This window comes from Dreissena polymorpha, chromosome 15 (genome assembly GCF_020536995.1).
Source record: "Dreissena polymorpha isolate Duluth1 chromosome 15, UMN_Dpol_1.0, whole genome shotgun sequence".
Taxonomy (NCBI): domain Eukaryota; kingdom Metazoa; phylum Mollusca; class Bivalvia; order Myida; family Dreissenidae; genus Dreissena; species Dreissena polymorpha.
The window spans coordinates 37,660,200-37,679,522 of record NC_068369.1 but is presented as its reverse complement, the minus strand read 5'-3'; the positions used below and the strand labels follow the sequence as shown (position 1 = coordinate 37,679,522).

At 37.1% G+C, this 19,323-nt stretch overlaps 1 protein-coding gene across 1 annotated transcript in view; it reads left to right on the top strand.

Annotated features, from left to right (window-relative positions):
• Nucleotides 1-19,074, top strand: part of LOC127860079 (RE1-silencing transcription factor A-like) — a 50,920-nt gene extending 31,846 nt beyond the window's left edge. Inside the window, exons 2-5 of the mRNA XM_052397868.1 lie at nt 9,363-11,080; nt 11,370-11,540; nt 14,248-14,381; nt 17,240-19,074. Coding sequence (XP_052253828.1) covers nt 9,463-11,080; nt 11,370-11,540; nt 14,248-14,381; nt 17,240-18,247 — 2,931 coding nt within the window. The 5' untranslated portion in view covers nt 9,363-9,462 and the 3' untranslated portion in view covers nt 18,248-19,074. The remainder of the gene's footprint in view (nt 1-9,362; nt 11,081-11,369; nt 11,541-14,247; nt 14,382-17,239) is intronic.
• The last annotated feature ends 249 nt before the right edge of the window (nt 19,075-19,323 follow it).

Below are 19,323 nucleotides of genomic sequence, written 5' to 3'. Positions count from 1 at the left end.
ACAGTGACTCGAAACAGTAAAATGGTTTCCGGATGATAACTCAAGAATAATTAGGCCTAGGATCATGAAACTTCATAGGTACATTGATCATGACTGGCAGATGACCCCTATTGATTTTCAGGTCACTAGGTCAAAGGTCACAGTGACAAAAAAACATATTCACACAATGGCTGCCACTACAACTGACAGCCCATATTGGGGGCATGCATGTTTTACAAACAGCCCTTGTATTTAAAAATGTTTTCACAATGAATACAACTAATTTCAGTGTGTAAATTAAGATAAAATAAAATTTGTCTAAAGGGCATAGCGGGGGGCCGAGCAATTTAGCTTTGGCACTGCACCATGATATCATTATCTTGAAAAGTCTTTGACCGAAGATTATGCAGCTTAATCTTTGGTATGAGGGTAATTTGGGATGAGATGTGTCAGTCATTTTCAATATCACAAGGAAGTAACAAGAAGTTAAACTAATCTGTTTGAGTACCATTTGTACCCTTAATAAGAATCTGTGAAGAATACGTTCACTCATTATTAAACAATATCTGAATATTGGACACTTATTGGATATATAATAATATTACAATGTACCCACAGAGAATGCTTGCAAGCATTTAAACCTTTCCCACTTAGATTTTTTACACATTTGTAGTCCCTCAGGAAGATGAATTTAATTAAAGACCTTTCTTACTAGATTCAAGTTTTAAAGGCTTCATTTCAAATCCTAAGATACTGATGAGCAGCAAACAGCATAAAACCTGAACAGACTGCAAGTTACTAGCAGGCTGTTGTGATTTTAAGCTGTTTTCACATACAACATGTCGCCATTTTCATTTTGCTTCTGAGAGGGAAAGGGTTAATCCTGTCTCTAGCCAGTAAGGTTAACCACATTATGACGATACTTCTCTAGCCAGTAAGGTTAACCACATAATTACGATACTTCTCTAGCCTGTAAGGTTAACCACATTATGACGATACTTCTCTAGCCAGTAAGGTTAACCACATAATGACAATACTTCTCTAGCCAGTAAGGTTAACCACATGATGACGATACTTCTTTAGCCAGTAAGGTTAACCACATAATGACTAGCCAGTAAGGTTAACCACATAATGACTAGCCAGTAGGGTTAACCACATAATGACGAGCCAATAAGGTTAACCACATAATGACTAGCCAGTTATGTTAACCACGTAATGACTAGCCAGTAAGGTTAACCACATAATGATGAGCCAGTAAGGTTAACCACGTAATGACTAGCCAGTAAGGTTAACCACATAATGACGATACTTTCCGAATTAAGGAAATTATTGCTGCATATTGGCGTCCAAAAACTAAATCACTAAATGAAGGGCATATGGTGCTTTGCCAATTTAAAAATAGAGAATATTACGTGAGTGTCTGATAGAGATCAAAGTTTATCATGCGAGGCTGAGAAACATGTAGTGCGAGGCTTGCCGAGGCTTGATTTCTATCTTACACTCACATAATATTCTATTTATCCCATTATTGTGTGGTTGTTTATCATTTAAAAAGTGTAAAATACTTAAAAATTCAAAGAAACAGCGTTGGTTTCCCAAGTTGACTGCGAAGTGTTTGTGTACTTCAAACATCATCATATGCTATGACATCAAATTGAAACATAAATTGTTCTAAAAATAGAGATAGGAAAACTATGGTCTTAAAATATCAATGGGTTAAATACGTATCTAAGTGGTAAAGGGCTAAATACGTATCTAAGTGGTAAAGGGTTAAATACGTACATGTGTATCTAAGTGGTAAAGGGTTAAATATGTATCTAAGTGGTAAAGGGTTAAATATTTATCTGAGTGGTGAAGGGTTAAAACAAATGAGCCACAATAGTAAGTACATTTTAATACTACATAAAGAAAATCAAGCGGTTATAAGCCTCATAAATGCCTGTCATTGCCAAAGTTTGGCTTCATGAAAACTAAAACTTTGAGACTGTTATGTAGTTTTTGTCATCATACATGTACCTAGGCTACTGAGGAGTCCTGCAATCAAAACTATATTTTGTTCACACATAACTTTTACAGTTGCAGTATAATTACATGGTCGTATGATAATGACAATTGTATTAGAACAAAAAGTAAATAGTGCATGCCTACCATACCTACCCTATTAATCACTCCCGCAGGCCTTTCTATATCCTTATGGCCTGAATTTTGCTGGGTTAAAATGTGAAAAAAACCTTGTTATAATTTTATTGTGGAGCTCATTATGCACACATTTGATATATAATTATGCCCCCCTTCAAAGAATAGGGGGTATATTGCTTTGCTCATGTCGGTCTGTCGGTCGGTCTGTCGGTCGGTCCGTCCACCAGGTGGTTGTCAGACGATAACTCAAGAACGCTTGGGCCTAGGATCATGAAACTTCATAGGTACATTGATCATGACTCGCAGATGACCCCTATTGATTTTGAGGTCACTAGGTCAAAGGTCAAGGTCACGGTGACCCGAAATAGTGAAATGGTTTTTGAATGATAACTCAAGAACGCATACGCCTAGGATCATGAAACTTAATGGGTAGATTGATCATGACTTGCAGATGACCCCTATTGATTTTGAGGTCACTAGGTCAAAGGTCAAGGTCACGGTGACCCGAAATAGTAAAATGGTTTCCGGATGATAACTCAAGAATGCATACGCCTAGGATCATGAAACTTCATGGGTAGATTGATCATAACTCGCAGATGACCCCTATTGATTTTGAGGTCACTAGGTCAAAGGTCAAGGTCACGGTGACCAAAAATAGTAAAATGGTTTTCGGATGATAACTCGAGAACGCATACGCCTAGGATCATGAAACTTTATAGGTAGATTGATCATGACTTGCAGATGACCCCTATTGATTTTGAGGTCACAAGGTCAAGGTCACGGTGACCCGAAATAGTAAAATGATTTTTGGATGATAACTCAAGAACGCTTTTGCCTAGGATCATGACACTTCATAGGTACATTGATCATGACTCGCAGATGACCCCTATAGATTTTAAGGTCACTAGGTCAAAGGTCAAGGTCACAGTGACAAAAATCGTATTCACACAATGGCTGCCACTACAACGGACAGCCCATATGGGGGGCATGCATGTTTTACAAACAGCCCTTGTTGTATTGAGCATATGAGCAAAATAAAGCATAAATTATTAAATAATTGGGCATGCATTGTTCGACACTAACTTATCTGAGCAAGGAGTCCTTTGGACTCCTAACTTCTAAAATTTAGGAGTCCGAACTAACTTCTGGGAGTCCAAAAATAACAATAGTCTCAGATTGTTGCAGAAACTAACAAAACTGCAACTTTGTTCATACATGCAGCACAATGAACAAGTCATGGTCATTTTTCGTCATTGTAATCTAACCATTTATGTTGGTCTTCCAGAACATTTGAAAAGATCGTTCTCGCTTACTTTCATAAGCCTTTTTTTGTCAGACAAATCGGCGCTGTCGCTTACCTTTTTCTTTCTTTCTGGAGGCGTATAGCCCACCAGAAAACGATCCATATTTGTTGTTGATGTAAACAATTATTGACAAAACCTTGAGTATATCTTACGGCCCTAATACATTTTGTAAGCACTGTATCGTGAGTTCTTAGTATTACGAGAATTTTGGCGAAAGCTTGTTTACTGTAGCAGAAATATCCGAGAGAAAAACGGCAACGATCGGGTTGATTCGTTGCATGTTCTAGAAGTTCCCCTACTACTACATGCACAAAATGCGACAGGGAACCAAATACATTATTTCAGATTGTTTTGATTTGTCGACGAGTTCGAGACGAATAATAAGTCTCATACATATTTTTCGGATACGCAACAGTTCGGACATTCTTATTTCATGAAACAACTAATTAAATCGAGGTATTTTTAACCAGGTTTTCCGAAGGAAAAAACTGGTTATTAGATTGGCGAATGCGGGCGGGCTGGCTGGCTGGCTGGCTGGCGGGCTGGCTGGCTGGCGGGCTGGCGGAATAAGCTTGTCCGGGCAATAACTATGTCGTTCATTGTCAGATTTTAAAATCATTTGGCACATTTGTTCACCATCATTGGACGGTGTGTCGCGCGAAATAATTACGTCGATATCTCCAAGGTCAGTGCCTTCCCCAGGAATTTGTTCAGGCGCCCCGGGGCCGACCGGGGGTGGGTTCTGGAGGGGTATCCCCTCCCGACGTTGATTTTTTTTTTATTTAACGTGTCAATTCACGTTCTGTGGTGCGTTATAACTCAAAGAAAAACAGCGTCAAAGGACGTCATTTGGTGCGCTATGACTCTTCAAAAAAATCCCCCAGTCATTTAAAAATATATTTTTTTATATTGTTTAATTGTTTTAAAACTTTTCCGCACAGATAGTAAAATCCCGACTCGAACGATTCCCCAATACATACGTTTCAACCCGACTCTATTACTGAATACTTACTATTTTTCAAGTTTCTATTTATTTCCCGATAATCCCGTTTATTCCGTTTTTATCAATCTCTTTCTGGTAAATATTTACGATAAAAGCTTTCAGTTATTTCTTTAACACAAACCTTGCCATTTTTTAAGTGACTTTTTATAGATTTGATGAAATATTGCCTCTGAATATGCGTCAATCCCCTGACCTGTTGTGTGCTTGTTAAAACGCTCAATACACGCCATTTGTATGCAATAGACGCGACGTTGTACATGCTGCATAATTTTCGCGCTCTTTTTAATTGAGAAAAAGATTCGACACAAAATAAATTTGCACTGCTAATTTGAAGCAAAAATATTTAACGTTGCGGTAAAATTTACATTCGGAAGTGTGTTTCGGATTAAAAACGCGTTAACATCGACTTACGGTAATGGGTTTCGGATTTCAAATTTAATTATTCCCATTTGAGATTTCAACAAATATTAACCGTTGCGTTATAAATTCAACGATAATTTGTTTACACACTTTACGAGTCGAATAGATGTTTTGACGGAATTATGCATGAAATTCACGTTGTCCACGAGGATCACGGCCGGTTGCCATCATCAGTCTTCTAACTATCGATTATCGGACGAAACATTTACAAGTGTGCGTAATTAATTCAACGAAAATTTGTTTAAGCGCATTACGTGTCGAATAAATGTCAGAAAAACGAGGTGAATCAGTTCTATAAATGGACATGTTGAAATATACATGTACTGGAATTAAATAATTTGTTACCACATAATTGTAACCGGGAGTCATTTGCACAACTTACTCGCTATAATAATTAATTGTTTACCACTTGCAATTAATTTCTCGTATTAATTATGAGTCATAGGTAACACTTGTTTACAGTAAAAAGGTGTGCTGATGATGCCCGAAACCGTCTTTAATGTTCTGTACTGTATTAATTACCGGTTTTATATTACTCAAATGGTACAACTTCTTGCTAATCAAGCTGCGATAAACTCTTACTTACGTCAATCAAAAATAATGGTCGATAATTAACCCCGCCCTCATAAGCATTCGCGTAACCGATTGGACGATGAACTTCACAGTTTGACGACTGGAAAGTTACCAGATACATCCTTGTCAGCATTTAAATGACCGTGTAATGTGGCTAGAATAGTCGATACGCGCGTCATGCTATTCTCTTATCAGTGGATTATCCATTACCCCATGTGGTGTTTATGGCGATTACTTGTGAAAGTAGGTATCGAGTGCTCTTTTAAAACAGGGAATATTGATACACTGATAGGGAAACCTTGATTTTTTTGGACAATCTCCACTTTCTTTTACTGAAGAATACACTGATCGGAAAATTTCAAGCGCCCCGGGGACTCCGATTTCGAAATTCAAGCGCCCCGGCAAGGGGCGCTTAAATGGCCCGGGGAAGACCCTGAAGGTCAAGGTCACACTTTGAGTTCAAAGGTCAAAAATGGCCATAAATGAGCTTGTCCGAGCCATAACTATGTCGTTCATCGTCAGATTTTAAAATCATTTGGCACATTTGTTCACCATCATTGGACGGTGTGTCGCGCGAAATAATTACGTCGATATCTCCAAGGTCAAGGTCACACTTTGAGTTCAAAGGTCAAAAATGGCCATAAATGAGCTTGTCCTGGCCATAACTATGTCATTCATTGTGAGATTTTAAAATCATTTGGCACATTTGTTCACCATCATGGGACGGTGTGTCCCACGAAAGAATCGCGTCAATATCTCCAATGTCAAGGTCGCCACGACTAAAAATAGATTAAAAAAAAAAAATTACAAAGGGGGTTAATTTTTTTTGGTCATTTCAAAAGTTCAGTTTGAGTTTTCTCCCTTTATCAGATTTTTTTTTCACAATGAAAACCTGGTTTTGTGACAATTTTGTCCCTTGTTTATAATGCAAACATGATTTTGAAGGAGTCCGACGGACTACCTTGACTCAAAAACAAGGAGTCCCACCCTTATTTTTAGGAGTCTCGGACTCCCGTTAGTGTCGAACACTGGGCATGGATATTTAAACTTTGTGTAACATTTTCGAAAATGGGGTGAAGGCATTATAAGGGTGTGGGAATTAATTGGGTAGTATAACACAGTTACTGGCCACATTGACATCTACGTGTATTTACAAGAATACCTGCTAAAAATTGAATGTACAGTCAATCTTGTGCTTGCGACCACTTGAATCAAGAGACTTTTGTCTTATGCGACCACATTAAATCCCGCCCGAGCGTTTTTACTATATTTTCATATTGTATTAAGCGACTTTTGTCTTACGCGACCAGCGACCGCCGATTTAAGTGTATTTTGATGCCCGAGTCTTGAATTAAGCAACCGCTTTAAGGAAAAAGTGGTAAATCTGTTGACCGTTCAGGGACAAATCAGTGTTGATTGTTTATCTACATGTAAGCTGATAACATGAACGATTACGTCTTTGTCTTGATTTCACACCAGCCATTTCCTTTGTCTCGATGACCGATTCTGACAGGTGTTAATGCTGACTGCGTATCAATTATTGGTGTCGAATAATACAGTGAGGTATTGCCAACAGTCTACGGGTTAAAGAGTTTACTATATGGGACGTTAAGTGACAAATTTGATCGCCGATTTTAATGCAGAAACAATGCACCGATGCTACAAACATTTTCACAGTGTTCTCGAGAGGTGTAAAAAATTAACTATTAATCAGTAACATGTAGCGAAATCTGTTAAAAATGTAATTGTTATTATGCTAATTAGTTTGTGTTAGCAAATTTCAGGCGTGTTTATTTAGTTTTAAATCAAGGCGTTTTATTTATTTCACTATGTACCATAATCGAGTCAGATATATATAAGCTTACATGCAGAAATTAAAATGTCAAAACGGAAAGTATTAACGTTAAATGAGAACATTTGGGTATTGGAAGTGTCGAAGAGTAAAAGTGCACGTACATTTAATCGCGAATGAGTTTGGAGTTTGAAAAACCCATTCTTCGTGCAAACCGTTAACGTTGTATTTAGAATAAGAAAGAACAAATACAACTGAATTTAAGTAAAAAATTGTTTTATTCATTTTATTAGCTCATCTATTTTTTGAAAAAAAATTATGAGCTATTGTCATCACCTTGGCGTCGGCGTCGGCGTCGGCGTCGGCGTTGGCGTTGGCGTTGGCGTTGGCGTCGGCGTCCGGTTAAGTTTTGCGTTTAGGTCCACTTTTCTCAGAAAGTATCAATGCTATTGCATTCAAACTTGGTACACTTACTTACTATCATGAGGGGACTAGGCAGGCAAAGTTAGTTAACTCTGGCGTGCATTTTGACAGAATTATGTGCCCTTTTTATACTTAAAAAATTGAAAATTTTGGTTAAGTTTTGCGTTTAGTTCCACTTTTCTCAGTAAGTATCAATGCTATTGCATTCAAACTTGGTACACTTACTTACTATCATGAGGGGACTGGGCAGGCAAAGTTAGATAACTCTGGCATGCATTTTGACAGAATTATGTGCCCTTTTTATACTTAGAAAATTGACAATTTTGGTTAAGTTTTGTGTTTAGGTCCATTTTATTCCTTAAGCATCAAAGCTATTGCTTTCATACTTGCAACACTTACTAACTATCATAAGGGGACTGTGCAGGCAAAGTAATGTAACTCTGACTGGCATTTTGACAGAATTATGTGCCCTTTTTATACTTAGAAAATTGAAAATTTGATTAAGTTTTGTGTTTAGGTCCACTTTATTCCTACAGTATCAAAGCTATTGCTTTCATACTTGCAAGATTTATGAACTATCATAAGGGGACGGTGCAGGCAAAGTTATGTAACTCTGACTGGCATTTGGACGGAATTATGGGCCCTTTATACTTAGAAAATTGAAAATTTGGTTAAGATTTATGTTTTGGTCACTTTACCCCTAAAGTATCATAGATATTGCTTTCATACTTGGAACACTCACAAACTATCATAAGGGTACAGTAAAAGGACAAGTTGCATAACTCTGGTTGTCATTGTTACGGAATTATGGCCTTTTTTTGACTTAGTAACTTTTAATATATGGTTAAATTTTGTGTTTCGATCCACTCGAAGTATCAAGGCTATTGCTTTCAAACTTCAAATACTTACATGCTATCATGAGGTTACTGTACCTGGCAACTTGAATTTTACTTTGACCTTTGAATGACCTTGACTCTCAAGGTCAAATTATTAAATTTTGCTAAAATTGCCATAACTTCTTTATTTATGATTAGATTTGATTGATACTTTGATGAAACTACTCTTACCTGACATACCACAATAGACTTCACCCAAACCATCCCCCGTGCCCTCCCCCCCCTCCCCCCCTCCCCCCCCCCCCTAATTTTTTTTTTTTTTTTTTTTATAAGATCATCTCACAAATGACCACCACACCCTCACACTATACCCCCCCCCCCACCCCCCACCCCCCCCCCACCCCAAATTTTTTTTTTGATTTTTTTTTTTTTTTTTTTTTTTTTTTTAAGATCATCTCACAAATTATCACCACACCCTCACACTATACCCCCCCCCCCCCGATTTTTTTATTATTTTTTTTTTTTTCGCTTTTTTGGAAGATAATGTAATAAATGTCCACAACCCCACACTATACACCCCTCTTCACTCCACTCCTCCCTCCTTTGTGATTGAAAATGAGAGTCCCTTCACCTTTAAAAAGAAAATAGATGAGCGGTCTGCACCCGCAAGGCGGTGCTCTTGTTTATATTTAGATTCATTTGATTACAAAGGCAGAGATCGCTGTGTCAAAAGGAGATAATCCGATATCTGGATTTAAAATCAAAGGTCCCCATTCATCACAAATGGCCTTTTTTTTAAATTTAAAGGCCATTTTATTAAGAGACCACTTTTGTTTACTCCCTTTAGTGGTCTCTAAATACAAGATTGACTGTATATTGTTCTTCAATTTCAGCGTTACCCTGACCCAACCCATATCAGTATCCAGAGAGACAAGTTTACCTGCATCAGGTACAACAGGGGTGACTGGCAACAGTTCTGTAAGTGATGCTGAGATGGATGAAATACTGCAAAAACTTGGACAAAAGGTTCTGCCTGCTGTCAAGGAAGGAACCTTTGCCATCAGGACAAATGGAGATACTGTGATACTAACAGATTGTCCAAGTTTGGTCATGAGTGGATCCCTGGGTGTTGCAACTGTGATGAAATCACAACGTGGGGTAACTAAAGTTCAGTCGTCATCATCAGAGGGAACCAATGAAACAGGGGACAGGAAAACAGATATTGTGTTTGTGAAAGAAAACAATTATGAGAGTGCTATTAAAGAAATGGGACTTCCTATGGACAATTATGAGAGTTTTAAATCTGAGCAAATTTCAGAGTTTAGTCCTCAAGAAAATGCTTATCAAAATAATAGTGCAAACAGCAGTGAAAGTGAAAGAAACAGTCATGGTCAAAATAGTGCTCTGATATGTTGTGAGAATGACAGCCCAAGGAAAAGTCAGTATGAATGTCAAAATTATACTGATAAGGATGATGTAATTGGCCAAATAGTTGAAAGTAAACGTGAACCTGAAAGTGAATGTAATGATTCAAAGTGCAATACCAAAAAAACATCAACCAGCACTAGAAAAATAAGTCATGCAGATAAAAATACTAAAACGCATTGTGAGTGTGAAAAAGGCAACCAATCGGTGCATAAGTGTTTTTATACGTGCGGAACTTGCATGAAACGGTTTGGCACGATTTGCAAGCTTCATGTCCATTTGGCGAGCCACTCTTTAGGGAGCTCCTACCGCTTTGACCACGTCAATTTGACAGGTTATCCAAAATTCGAAACCTTCAACAGCTTTGCCCAGACCGGTCCTGAACTTCTTGCCGATTACTCTTTCAGCGTTGAGTTCACTGCTGTTGAATGTCAGACTGATTTAACGATGGTTGATGGACGCCCTGATGAAGTCGTAGAAATAATGGAAGTGAATGAAGACAAAGTTAGTGAGAGACTTGAACAAATACATAGAAAGGGCAAAGAGGTTAATGGTTTAGAGAATGAAAGTGGCAGAAAGAGTGAGGAGTGTTCCAGCTTTGTAAAGGTGCTGATGTTTGGAAAAGAAGGGCCAGAAAATGTGAAACTAAAGCGGAAACGAAAGCAACCGAACCTTTGTACAAGTATAAATGGTTGCCAGCCTTCCGAAATAAAAGTTGAATTAACACGTGTCAACAGTGATCCAATGGCAGCTGAAGCAAGCATGGTGATTGATCCAACAGTCAATGAAGATACCGGTTACAAAGAAATGGATAACAATGTGGAGGAGGACATTGAAATTGATGCTAAAAAATCTGAAGCCAAGGAGTATGGACTTGTTACTGATTCAAACCCAGAAGGCTTTTGCTATTTGGGAGGGTTTGATAAAAAGTTTGTCATGCATAAACCTAATCTAGGTAATTCTTGCAAAAACACTGGGATAAAGAGAAAACATCGGACAAAAGAACAGAAAGAGTCAAAAGAGAACTCGAGGAAGAGACATTTATGTAAAAATAAGGTAAAAAAGACAAATGCAGAAATTATAATGCCGGTATTAAGTAAAGAGCCAATCAAACGAGTGTTTTGTAAAATTTGCAATAAAAACATCTGGGAGACGAAAATGGCCAGGCATCAACTTCAACATCAAGGTATGGGTTCAAAATTTAATAGTTCTATTTCTATCATAGCGACATTACACTGGTTTGAATGAATGAATGTTTGCTTCAGCAAGGGAAACTGTCTTCCAAAGTCTGATTATATCAAATACAATTTGCATGTACATTAAAAGGAAAATTATTGAGATACAGAACTCTAGTACATACAGATGCAGCGTATTAAATTAGAGGGTATTTCATACTGATCTTATTAAAAAAATTAGTTACTCTGGAAACTCCACTGGATGCAAGCACTTAATTGTTTGTCTATTGTTACGTTAAGCGCCAGCAGTAGACGTGATGTGTGAGAAGTGTGGAAAGACGTGCACCAGTCGCCAGCAACTGAACAAGCACCTGCTGACACACCGAGACACCAAACAATACAAATGCTCCTTCTGCCCCGCTCAGTTCAGTGCAAAGAAGGATTACACAGTGCATATTGCCAACCATAAAGGTGTGGTGATAATTTTGATTTCTTTGTTATTGCCCTGTTATATTAACTGTCTGAAGACCTATTAAAAATAGCAATGGTGTCAGTGATTGTTTATGCCCCAGGTAGGGTGGCATATAGCAGTTGATTCTGTTGAACTGTCAGTCCGTCTGTCAGTCTGTGCGTCCGTCCGAAAACTTTAACATTAACTTTTGCAATATTAAAGATAGCAACTTGATATTTTTGCATTCATGTGTACATGTATCTCATGGAGTTGCACAATTTGAGTGGTGAAAGGTCAAGGTCATTCTTCAAGGTCAAAGGTCAAAAACAAAATCCAAGGGAAGTAACAAGCTTTAAAGGGAGATTATTTTCTATTTTATATCATTTGGCAGGTACATATCATTTTCACAAGGGAAGTAATACTTTTTAAAGGGATGTTATAATTTTTTATTTTTTTTTAATTCAAAGCGGCGCAGTAGGGGGCATTGTGTTTCTGACAAACACATCTCTTGTTTTGCCCAATATTACAGCCTCTTACAGACTGTTTCTCAATTGCAAAAAGTAAAAACATGCTGTTTCCCAATGGCAAACAGTAATTTTTTTTCCCCAAATCTAACCGAAATTTCAGAAAAATTATGCTAATATTTTCCAACGAACTCAATAATTGGTTGATTGAGTTTATTATACTGCAATGTAATTCCCAAGCACTTTAAATATACATTTTAGAAAGCAGTTAAACATGCACTTATAAACAATTGGTATGCTGTTATTAGTCCCCTACTGGTGAAACTTGAGGGGACTTATGGTTTTTCGCTCAGTGTGTCAGTCTGTCACACTTTTCTGGATCCTGCGATAACTTTAAAAGTTCTTCATATTTTTTCATGAAACTTGAAACATGGGCAGATGGCAATATGGAGATTATGCAGTTCTTTTCATTTTGTTCCTACGTCAAGAGTTCTGGTTGCTATGGCAACAAATAGACTAGAAAAAGCAACAAATAGACTAGAAATATTGCTGCAAATGGATGAATCCTGCGATAACTTAAAAAGTTCTTCATATTTTTTCATTAAACTTGACACATGGATAGATGGCAATATGGAGATTTTGTTTCTATGTCAAGATTTCTGGTTGCTATGGCAACAAATAGACTAGAAATATTGCTGAAAATGGTGGAGTTTCACCGTTAGGGGACTTTTATTGCTTGGCAATAGTCTTGTTTATAATCATATTAATAATGTTTAATTTTTCAAAATTTCATGGTCTGTCAAACTTTTTTCCCAATCAGAAAGGCATAAAATATGAAGGGAAAAATCACTGGGTGTGCATGAATGTTTTTTCCACTGGAATAGGAAAAGAATATTTTAAAATTTACAAAACTGTAGTTTTCATTTATAAAGCTCATCTCAGCACCAAGTGCTCATGGTGAGTTATTGTGGTCAGTCTGTGTCAAGAGTCCGTTGTACATGTACATGTATGTTGCCAGTTGTATGTCATAACCTTTTAGCTTGTTACCACTCTAGACACCCTATTTTTCATCCAATCTTCATAAAACTTGGTAAGAATGTTTTTCTTGGCTATATTTAGGCCGAGTTATTGACTTTATTTAGGCCGAGTTAAAATCTTGGTCACATGAATTCAAAAACTAGGTACAGTGTACATGTAACCAGGTAAAATCTTGGGCAAACTTTGATACCTCTCTAGAAGCCACATTGATGACTGAAGAAACTTCGTCAGAATGTTGATTTTGGTAATATTTGCATGAGTTAGAATGTGGGTCACATGCGTCAATAAAATATTTATTTTTAAATGTTTATCACACCTCTACGTCCTCGATTTAAAAGAAATAATAAAAAAAAAATACTAAAAAACTGCAGCTTTAGCGGGAAAGAATATGACTTTTGTCTTTTGACATGTTAATAATGACGTTGTGAGAAAGCACTTTTAATATTTGTAAAAAAGTTTTTTTGTGCCCCCGGATCGAAAGATCGGGGGCATATTGTTTTTGGCCTGTCTCGGCTGTCTGTCATGCATTCATTGTGTGTGTCCCAAAACTTTAACCTTGGTTAAAGTTTGGTCATAACTTTTTGAATATTGAAGATAGCAACTTGATATTTGGCATGCATGTGTATCTCATGAAGCTGCACATTTCGAGTGGTGAAAGGTCAAGGTCATCCTTCAAGGTCAAAAGTAAAAAAATACAATCCAAGGGAAGTAATAAGCTTTTAAATTGAGATAATTTCTAAACCTGCCAAATGAAATATTGAAATTTTATTTCAAAGCAGTTCAATAGGGGGCATTGTGCTTCTGACAAACACATCTCTTGTTGCTTTTTGTGTTGCATTTTGTGTTTAAAATATATTACATCTTGGTATCAAATTGTTTGTTTTGCTGAATCTGATTCGGTTTTACTAAGAATGGTTACTTTATAGTTGATTCCCAGTAATATGACCATCCTCCACACATGACTGATATAAGAGTCTGCCGCGCTTGACAGCTATATTTCAGCATTGCAGAAATAAAGGAAAATATATTCCACAGTGGTTTATTTCGACAATGCACGTCTGATGATGGGATAAAAAGAGTTGTTCTCTTGCAAAAAGACTACGAACATAAATAATTTTAGTCCGAATAACTATGCACTCTTCCTGGGAAATTACACTTATGGTAAAGGTGAAGACTGATGATGAATGTTCATGGGTGGTCTTTAATGTATTTCAAACTTTTATAGGCGATCGTCCGCATGTCTGCAACGTCTGTGACAAGCGGTTCCTGACCAACAAGTCTCTGCTGCAGCATCAGGAGAATATTCACATGGGTCTCACTAAGTTCCAGTGTGAGCACTGCGAGCGCAGGTTCTTCAAGGTACAAATACACAACTGTTCTCTTCAATATTATGTGTCAACTTATGTATCATATTGGCATCTTTTTATGCCTCCGGTAGGGTGAAAAATATTATTTGTCCGTCCGCCTATCTTACCGACATTTCGATTAATAATGTTTTTCCCAAAACACTTACGGATATTTATCTGATTTTTTGTGTTTGAGGCTGCCTGAATGACTTGCAGATCAAGTTTGAGTGTTGTTCCGGTATATTGCTTTTGGCCAAAAACACGGGCCTTGGAATTTTCTCTAAAAAAAATATATACGTATTTTGACGCATTTGTGAAAGTAAAATTTAATTAAAGACCTTTCTTAATAGATTCAAGTTTTAAAGGCTTCATTTCCAAGCCTTAGATACAATAACATATGAGAAGACAACAGCATAAAACCTTAACAGACTGCCAGTTACTCACAGGCTGTTATAGTTGTATGCTGTTTGCACATAGCCATTTTACTTTGCTTCCGAGTAGGACAGGGTTATCATGAGTGTATATAGACAGTTCAGTATCAGGCCAAGTTGTTTTGTCTCCATGTCCTTAGGTTCTGTCTTGGGCAATATTATCACAGGGTCCTTGACAATATGTTACCAAATCTCATGAGAGAAATTTGTAAATTTACATATATTTATTAGCTCACCTGAGCCCAACGTGCTCATGGTTAGCTTTTGCGATTGCCTTTTGTCCGCCGTCAACATTTGCCATGTGAACACTCTAGAGGCCACATTTATTGTCCGATCTTCATGAAACTTGGTCAGAACATGATAATATTGCCCATAACATGTGTTTTCTGGATATGACGGTTGAATTCGAAAATGTGTCGGATCGGTAAAAAAGCATGGCCGCTGTGGTGGGCATTTTTTCTTATATGGCTTTATATGGCTTTAGTAAAACCTTGTTAACACTCTAGAGGCCACATTTATTTTCCAATCTTCATGAAATTTGGTCAGAAGATTGGCCTCAATGATATCTTGGATGAGTTTGAAAATAATGATGTTTGCTTGAAAAACATGGCTTCCAAGGGGCGGGGCATTTTTCCTTATACGACTTTGGTAAAATCTTGTTAACACTCTAGAGGCCACATTGACTGTCTGATCTTCATGAAACTTGGTCAGAAGATTCATCCCGATAATATCTTGGAAGTGTTAAAAAAATGATGTCGGTTGGTTGAAAAACATAGCTGCCAGGGGGCGGGGCATTTTACCTTATATGGCTATAGTAAAACCTTGTTAACACTTTAGAGGTTTATTTTCTGATCTTCATGAAACTTGGTCAGAAGATTTGTCGCAATAATAACTTGTTATCTTAGGTGGGCGACTTTGGGCCTTTCAGGCCCTCTTGTTTTGAGTATAAAATGCTTTCTAATCCTGCGTAGTAGATCGTAGTCCAGTAAAGTTCTTATTTTTGAATGCTGAAGTATTTGTCTGAATTATAATTTAAATTGACAATGTTGCTATGCCATTTACCTATATTTCTAAATCTTTTTGTGAAAGAAAACAAATTGTATTCACTTTTGATGTTTTACAATGAAATAATCATTTTCATTTTGTCAAGGGAGATAACTGACAGATTTTTTATAATAGTGGGACTTTTTTGTCTTTCTTACATTGATATTTGGTGTTTTATGTAGTGAATGAAAAATGAAACGTCAAAAAAGTTAACTGGTGTGTAATCCATGGTCCTTACAATATCAGACTATACAATATATAAAACACAGCATTTGAAAAAGAAAAGAGGTCATCACCTTTGAACAATCAATGGAAAGCGCTATGCGCTAAAAATAAATGTTATGGATTATCATACATGTACGTGTATTATCATACATGTACATGTACCTGACAGAGAACTAATCACAAAATGCCTAAGAGTTAAAAAATATTTACCAGATGGCCATAGCCATGGCAATTCAAATTTAATTTATATTACAGTTTACTAAAGAATAACAACTAATAGTTTAGTAATCACTGAAGCAACGCAATTGCAACTTTCTGAAATAGAACTAAATAAAAGTACAATAGAGTTTTGAGTTGCGTTTTAGAAAACTGGGCTTACTGCATGTGGGTAAAGTTTTGTTCCAGATTTGCTTGCACAGTCAACACAGGTTAGTCAGGGACGACACTTAACGCTTTTATGAACCTTGTTTAATGAAAGTCTCTCTGCAACAAAAATCCAGATTAGGCTCTACTATTAGCTCATGCTAATCTTAGACAACACTTTAAGCATCTGCATAAAGCCCAGTTTTAGCAGAGCACAGCACTATTTACTCCATATCTGAACTGCTTCAGCGTTTCACAGCAACGTGATGTGTCAGTTAAGTACACTGTATAATGTGCACCCTTTTGTGTCAAACCTAGATTTATCTTGATTAAAAAACAGACTAAGTATGTAAGCGTAGATTACGTTGGATTTTAATGTCTCATGCCTACGGTAATTCAGTCTTTATTTCGTTGAAACATTGGACATTATTATTCATTATACTTTAAGTTCGTCACTTAATGAAATAGACGAAAATAAATGCCTGACAAATAATAATGTTTTCACAGTATCTCTTATTAGTATTTTCAATTAAACAGTTTCTTGTACAATTTCAGCATTCCGGCTGTAAAAATGGCTATGTGCAAACAGCATAAAATCAGAACAGCCTGCAAGTAACTAGCAGTCTGGTCAGGTTTTATGCTGTTTGCTGCTCATGAGGATCTAAGGGTTGGAAATAATGCCTTTTAAACTTTTATACAGTAAGAATGGTCTTTAATTAAATGCATATTTCTAAGGGACAACAAATTATCAAAATACATATCTACATGTAAGTGATAAAGGGTTAAACAGTTTCTTGTACAATTTTAGCATTCTGGCCTGCAGGCCCACTTGGCAACACACTTTGATGCCTCCCACCCCTGCAACTACTGCGATCGCAAGTTCAGAGACAAAACATCGCTGAGAAGGCATGAGCGCATTCACACGGGCATCAAGATGTACCAGTGTCACATCTGTGCGCACGCCTTCAACCAGTGCACGCCGTTCTTCATACACATGGAGAAGAAACATGGCATGAGTAGGGCCATTGTTAAAGAGCAGCTCAAAGTTTTACACGAGGCCAACAGACGTCTGGGTATTAAGCAGCCCACATTGATACTTCCCAGAGACGTTGAAAGATTGAAGGAGGAACTCGATAAGGGAGGGACGGGAGAAATGGAAATACTCAGAACGGAACAGTTTGTCCAAAACGTCTCTCAGCATCACAGCGGTAGTGGTGCAGCAGTAAAACACGTGTTGAGAAAGAGAAAAGAACAGGTCCAACGTAAACATGTGGTGAATAAAAACGCTGCGACGGAAATGATTCAGTACGCGAATACTAACTGTACTAGTTCGCCCGATGAGATTGTTATGGAAATGGAGCACTCTAACTCGGGGACGATTTTTCTTGTACCAGAGAGTCCAAATGGTCTAGAATCAATTTCGGCAGTAAATTCCGTGTACGACCTTCACATACCTGAACAAAGCAGCGTGTTCAGTTACAGCACTTCACAGACGGGTATTGAGGAACCAAACAGAATCATACAAACTAAGGACAAAAGAATTATCTTAAAACACTTTAATCAGGAGATTGATAATTATGCAACGTCATCCATTCAAGACAGCACTGCGGGCACATACACCCAATCAGGTTACATTGAAAGTGTCTCAGTGCCTTTGGTCTCTCAAAATGCCCTCTCAACAGGCACCAAGAATAATGGTCCCACCTCCATTTCTGTGCCATTTTACGCGAAACAGTATTTGAACTATACCAACCTAAGTAATTTATCGAATGAAGCCAATTTGGCGGCTTCTACTATTTATCAAGGGGAATTATAATATTCAGTAGATGTTTTTACACTTTGAGTATGTGAAAGAAATGCAAAGAAAAGACTATTTTGAAAATGGGAAACCTGTTTTTATGCCCCCTTTCGAAGAAACGGTGTACATAGTTTTTGCAATGTCCTTCAGTCTGTAACACTTGTCCGCTCTCTAATTCAAATACTTTTCATCCGATCTTTACCAAACTTGGTCAGTAGTTGTATCTAGACAATATCTAGGTCATGTTTGAAAATGGGTCATGCCGGGTTAAAAACTAGGACATGGGGTCACTTAGTGCATTTCAAGGATTTAGCATGGTGTCCGCTCTCTAATTGAAGTACTTTTCATCTGATCTTTGCCAAACTTGGTCAAAAGTTGTATCAAGACAATATCTAGGTCAAGTTCGAATATGGGTCATGCCTGATCAAAAACTAGGTCACGGGGTCACTTAGTGCATTTCAATAACTTCTATCAAAGCGTTTATTGGGGGCATATGTCATCCTATGTAGACAGCTCTTGTTTTATATTATACATGTAGCAATTTTCTTTAAACATATGAATTTTTATTTGTGATAAGAAAACATAGTTTCTTGGCTACTTTTATGGATACGGTTATATTCATCACATTAAATAATTTTTGTTAAAATGTCCAACTTATGATAAAATAGATTACCTCTGCTAATAATAATGATAATGAAAACACTTTGCTCGAAGCTTGTCTTTGCTTACCTGAAACGCTTGTGTGACCTTTTTATGGTCATTTGTTGTTTATTGATCTCATTCCTTTTTGTCTTATTAAAAATCCGCCAAATTTTGATTTGTTGAATAAAGTAGATACAACAGAAGGGGCCTGTTCTGATATGGCTATAGGGAAGAATCTGTTTGACACAACATTTTTCTGCAAGAATCTTTGCTTAAATCCTGTACAATATCATAAATATTTCACAAATATATTGGAGGTTTGAATTCAAATACCAAGCTAGATTTATTTAATCAATTATGATATTTGTTAAAGTAGCCATAAAATGGAGTAGATTTCCATTTGAAGCTTGTTTAAAAAATTCAAAGTATTTTGTAAAAATATGACTGCACTT